The 6,221-nt window shown below is 42.8% G+C and overlaps 1 protein-coding gene across 2 annotated transcripts in view; it reads left to right on the plus strand.

Moving 5' to 3' along the window:
• The window catches only part of timeless (timeless circadian clock), a 28,006-nt gene extending 25,709 nt beyond the window's left edge, over positions 1 to 2,297 (plus strand). For both annotated transcript variants that reach the window (XM_046312424.1, XM_046312425.1), the window contains exons 28-31: positions 181 to 427; positions 790 to 829; positions 914 to 978; positions 1,185 to 2,297. In XM_046312424.1, coding sequence (XP_046168380.1) covers positions 181 to 427; positions 790 to 829; positions 914 to 978; positions 1,185 to 1,309 — 477 coding nt within the window. In that variant the 3' untranslated portion in view covers positions 1,310 to 2,297. The remainder of the gene's footprint in view (positions 1 to 180; positions 428 to 789; positions 830 to 913; positions 979 to 1,184) is intronic.
• The last annotated feature ends 3,924 nt before the right edge of the window (positions 2,298 to 6,221 follow it).

Genomic DNA, 6,221 nt, shown 5'->3' on the forward strand with positions numbered 1-6,221 from the left:
ATTAAAATTATAGGAATAATCCTCAATTTAATTACTTATATGCAAGATTTGGCTGATATGAGGCACTGAAACTTTGAGAAAGTTGCATTTATAAAAGGCAGTGAAGTAATGTTTTTCAACATGCTTTCCCATAGACTACTGTATAGGTAATACATTTCCTCTGTGTGTCTGATCGATTAGGAGTCATTCTGGAGGATCCCAGCCCAGATGAGACCATCCCAGCTGAGGGGAGCGGCGGAGGTCCTTAGCCCCAGTCAGGATGCCCTAGCAGCGGGGGCAGAGGAGTCGGAACAGCCAACCCCAGGGAGCCCCATCCAGGAACAGCAGCAGGGGGAGGCAGACTCTCACGAGCAGAGAGCCCAGGCCCTCCGAGCCCTGTTGCTGGCCCGCAAGATGAAACAGCCCTCTGCCTCAGCAGAACACACAGGTCAGCAGATTAGACATTGGTTGTCTGAAATGGCACCCTATTCACTATATAGTGCACTAGTTTTGACCAGAACCCTATGTGCCCTGGTTCAAAGAAGTGTGCTATATATTAGCTGTTATCTCCTACTCGATACCTCTTGTAACTGATTAACGGTGGAGGTCTCGTAGGATTGATCCGACGTTGTTGCTTTGTTAACCGTGACCTTATTATTAAGAGACAAGGTAATATTTCCATCCAACTCTTTACACATTTCTAGGTTTAATACGGCTGCTATTTTGTCTTACTAAAAATGGGAAAATGAATAACTACTTTATATTCGGAAACACCCACTTATATCTACCATGACATTTGTCTTTTCACAGATTTCGCACCTGTTGAGGATTCAGACAGTGCACCTCATAGGTGAGACACTTCTCCATTCTATTATGTAATAGCATATCTCTGCATGTTCTGTTCTGACTTTTCTCTTCTCCTTTACCATCACAGATCTTCAGAGAAGAAGACCTCCACCAAGAGAAGCCGAGTGGTGTTGGACAGTGATGAGGATGAAGGTACTGTGCTGTCGTCTAATCATAATCTAGTCATATTAGTTTTTTACCCATAAACTAGAAATGATAGCCTGGGTGCCAGTCTGTTTAGGCAATGACTGCTGTTTGTTAAAGAAGAAACGGACTGGCATCCAGGCTGAAAGATGATTTACTACGACATTTAAACATTGGGGCTGTATTGCTAACACTGCCGTCTCCTCTCCTGACAGAGGACTCTCCTCTCACTATGGACCTGGGGGCAGACGGGGGCGCTGACTCAGACAGGGAGGCGCACTCCGCCCCTGCCAAGCGCAAACGACAGAGGGTCCTGATTGACGATGATGAAGATGATTAGAGGAGAAGTCTTCAGTTTGATTTAGATTTATTCTGTATAGCGCTTTTCCACGTATGTGCTTTACAGAGAAAGGGAAAAGCTCACCTCATCCACCAACAATGTGAGGCATCCATTTGGACCCAATTTGATTGAAGCATCATCATACACCATGCCTCTATGGGGTTGTGTGTAGACTGAGGATGGGGAACATGGACCCTCACTTACCAAATATTTCTCAGAGAAGGCGGTATACAAGTCTTCTCAGACAAAAGACCAGAGAGGGAGAGAACCCCAGGTTTTTAGGTAACATGGTGCGTTGATGACTCCTCCCCCTTTGCCTGTACTAACCAGTTTGGAAAAGATTCTAGTCCTGATTGACAGCTCACTGTTAATTCAATCTAAATATTTCCATGCGTTTGTTTAATCGTTGTTGTAAGGAGCGGATGGTAAGGCTATTGTATAATTAAGGTGGTTAAAACGACTGGTTGGTTGTGTGGTCTGGTCGCTTATTGTATCCACTGTTTTCACATCCTTATAAGAACACACCATGGTGTTTATTTTGTTTTTGGCAGTAATGATGTCTTGCAGTATGAGGAAGTGTAGGATGTTCGTTCAAGGATGTTTTTTTCAAATGTTTTTGTCGTTTATATTCTTCAATCTCTTTTTTGAGTATCCTTCAATGTTTTGTATTCATTTCAAAGGACCAGCCAAGCCAATATAGGGATTGTACGGTCAATGCCCAGGTTTTAGAATGTGTTACCTCAAACTAGGTTGTTCTATCCATGTATGTGTCCCAAATGGCACCCTATTCCATTTGGGAAGCAAATTATATAAACTCAAGATTGTTTCAACTGCAGGTGTTCAGTAATCAGCAGATTACTAAACACCTGGGAAATATATCTGCTGTTTTTAAAAAGGTGTTTTCAGAAAGTAGTTTCTCATGTTAGAGTTCAGGGTAAAACCTGCATAAGTTGATGATTAAACAAACAAAAAAAGTAATGAAATGTGAGTGAAACGTTTGTTGCGTCATGCTGATTTCACACTCCAGCACTGTGCCCTTTTCACCACTAGGAGGCACATTTCATTGTTTTACTGTGTAGAGTAGATTCTGTCAACCACCAACTCAATTTCCTGGTGGATTTAATCGGGCAAAGCAGGAAATATTTCAGTGGATGAAAGAACCAATGTTAAAGTATTTCTCTCCTACTGAATAGATTTTGTGCATTTTTATTCATAATCCTTCAACATTTCAACCTCCCTAATCTTTACTGACTACCCCCTTGTTCATTATCTCAAATGAGCAAAATAACTATTCTGTACTGTTGGCTTAATTTTTCTGTCTTTTTACTGGTTCTACCTGTACTTGCCTATCTCTATTTCCCTAGACCATGTTGCTGTTAGGAAGGGAAGAAAGTGGGTGGGTTCAGAGGGATCCCAGTCTTTACCATCAGGGTCTGTGGTCTCCCACCTTTCCCAGCTGCGGTGGGGGTTGTCCCTCTGGTCCTTACATCTGGAGCATGTTAGCCACTTCCTGTCGCTAGCATCCGGTCAAGCCCCTATCCCACAGATCCAGAGCCGGGATGGGAGTGGCACAGGAGTGGTCCGGGCCTGTACAAACACTACGGTTGTGTGTCCTGTTATAAGAATGAGGACCCAGATATTAAATATTGACTTTTTTGGCGGGGCTAATGAGGGATGTAAATAACCAATAAGAGTAGTATACTAGATCAAATGAATTGTTTATTTTGTTGTTACACTTTAGGGATGTCTATAGTATTCTCTCTGGTATGCAATCGGGTTTCTGCTCAGGTTATGGATGTGTCAGTGCCACCTTAAAGGTCCTAAATGATGTCACCATTGCCTTTGATTCTAAGCAATGTTGTGCCGCTATTTTTATTGACTTGGCCGAAGGTTTGATACTGTAGACCATTCTTGTGGGTCAGCTAAGGAGAATTTGTGTCTGAGGGGTCATTGGCCTGGTTTGCGAACTACCTCTCTGAGTGCACTGTGTAAAGTCAGGACATCTGCTTTCTCAGCCACTACCTGTCACCAAGGGAGTACCCCAAGGCTTGAGCCTAGGCCCCACGCTCTTCTCAATTTACATTAACAACATAGCTCAGGCAGTAGGAAGCTCTCTCATCCATGTATATGTAGATGATAGTCTTATACTCTGCTCAGAGCTGTTCTTCAGTGTGTTCATCAAGGAGAGTGGTCCTCTGGACTCAGCTGGTCCCTCTCTGGATCTTGTGTTAAACGATCTACAATAAAGCTTTGTTTTTGTCCAACAAGCTTTCTCTGCCCTTAATCTTGTTTTGAACACCTCCAAAAAAGGAGTCCACAAAGGTGATGTGGTTCAGTAAGAAGAATGACCCCCTCCTCATCAGTGTGATAACTACCTCTTAGGGTTTAGAGCTTGAGGTAGTCACCTCATACAAGTACTTGGGAGCATGGCAAGATGGTGCACTGTCCTTCTCTCCGCACATATCGAAGCTGCAGGCTAAAGTTAAACCTAGACTTGGTTTCCTCTAACGCTCCCAAGTTGTGCAGCCGTCTAAGGCACTGCATCTCTGTGCAAGAGGCGTCACGACAGTCCCTGGTTCGAATCCAGGCTGTATCACATCCGGCTGTGATTGGGAGTCCCATAAAGCGGCACACAATTAGCCCAGCGTCGTCTGGGTTTTGGTCGGGGTAAATAAGAATTAATTCTTAACTGACTTGCCTAGTTAAATAATGCATCTTACAAATGTGCTCGCTCTTTCACCCTAGCTGCCAAACTAACCCTGATTCTGATGACCATGCTAGATTACAGAGACGTAATTTATAGATCGGCAGGTAAGGGTGCTCTCGAGCGGCTAGATGTTCTTTACCATTCGGCCATCAGATTTACCACCAATGATCCTTATAGGACACATCTATGTAAACCGTCCATCTCTATACCTGACGCAAGACCCTCTAGTTACTACTTCTTTATAAAACCCTCTTAAGCTTCACTCCCCAATATCTGCAATACCTACTGCAAGCAACCTTCATCCTCCACATACAACACCCGTTCTGCCAGTTACATTCTGTTAAAGATCCCTAAATCACATACATTCCTGGGCCGCTCCTCTTTTCAGTTCGCTGCACCTAGCGACTGGGGCGAGCTGCAAAAAAAACATTCAAACTGAACAGTTTTATCTCCATCTCTACATTCGGACTCAATCATGGACACTCTTAATTACACTTGTGGCTGATTTGCGTGATGTGTTGTCTCCACCTATTTGCACGTTGTTAGGCACAGACAACAATATTTGTACCATGTTTGTGCTGCTACCATGTTGTTTCCACCGTGTGGTTGTCATGTTGTGTTGCTACCATGCTGTGTTGTCATGTGTTGCTGCCACCATGTAGTGTTATGTGTTGCTCCCATGCGGTGGTGGTGTCTTAGGTCTCTCTTCATGTAGTGTTGCGGTGTCTCTCTTTGTCGTGATGTGTGTTTTGTCATACATTTATTTTTCATTCCCAGCCCCCGTCCCCGCAGGAGGCCTTTTTGCCTCTTGGCAGGCTGTCATTGTAAATAAAAATGTGTTCTTAATTGACTTGCCTAGTTAAATAAAGATTTATTAAAAAGTGTGAATGTCAACCGGTGTCTATAAGAATGTGTAAAGGTACAAAAGAGGATATTTTCAAGAACTCCATAGCTGTTTTCTTTCTAGAAGTGTTCTGTTCCCTCATGGACTCGTTTACTCTTCAAGTTGACTGAACTTCCCACCTCCCTGTGCAGTGCAGAAAAGCTGTTGTTTTATAGGCCGTTCAAAGCCTTTGCACCTCCAGGCAAACAGAATGCCTTGTAAATATGAACATCAAATCCCCCTTCTTCTTGTGTACCCATATGTGCGCCATGTGTATAGGCTACAGTACAGAACACCAACTTACTGCTCCAACGTGTCGACCCACTATAGACTCTACGACTGGCCATGCTGCCTGTCTGTAATGGCACTGGAACCCCAGGACTGTGCAGAGCTTAGAGAGAAGAATGCAGAATGACATCGCTTCAAGTCAAACCCAGGTGAAGTAAATCCAGCCACAGATCTTTTATAAACATTGCAGAACAGAGAGATGAGGGTTTAATATTACAATGACCACACCTACACTACAATCAAATACTGTTCACCGAATGATACTGTACTTCAGCTTCTTGAGCAATACAGTGCGCCATTGTGTGCAGATGTCCTCTTGAGTTTGTTTTATTTAGGAAAATGTAGAAATGACACAAGGAAATGCGACGTTCTAGCTTAACTTATATTTGTCTTAAAATTGGTTGTGTATAAAGACAATTCAGTTTAAATTAGATTGCGTCCTTGAACACTGCTCCCCTAAAAACAAGATAAATATATACAAACAGAGGACATTTTGGAAAGCAAAAGTTGTTAAGGGGTTTGTTTCAGTGGGTGACTGATTTATAATCAGTTGGTTTTCAGACAGATTAACCCCAGGTCACGAGAAAGGGGTTAAGGGTTAGAGTCCTCAATGTAATAAAGGTACTGGTGATAATGCTGCTATGGCCAGGTGTAGTAGGAGGGTGGTGGTGGTATAGTTTGCAACAGGGTTGAGGTTTGTCATGAAAAGTGATACATTATCTGTTGATTTTTGATGGTTGGGAGGTGGAGTATTTTGCCAATATCTCCTTCCATCCCCTCACGTGCAAGCAGGATCCCCTGCCTGTTCCTAATTTATTGTCTTGTCGCTTACATTGTTTGTGTTCAAATCACCCAATTAGAAAATCGGCTCTATTGCAAACGTCTCTCTTACACACACACAAGTGCAGTAGGCCTACTGTAAATTATTACACATTTATTATATATTATAGCCTATCTATTATCTATAATCGTTTCTATATTTTCTATAATCTATTCTCATTTATTGTAGAAAACAAACTCAATCCCATCTAAGC

Source organism: Oncorhynchus gorbuscha, linkage group LG18 (genome assembly GCF_021184085.1).
Source record: "Oncorhynchus gorbuscha isolate QuinsamMale2020 ecotype Even-year linkage group LG18, OgorEven_v1.0, whole genome shotgun sequence".
Lineage (NCBI taxonomy): Eukaryota > Metazoa > Chordata > Actinopteri > Salmoniformes > Salmonidae > Oncorhynchus > Oncorhynchus gorbuscha.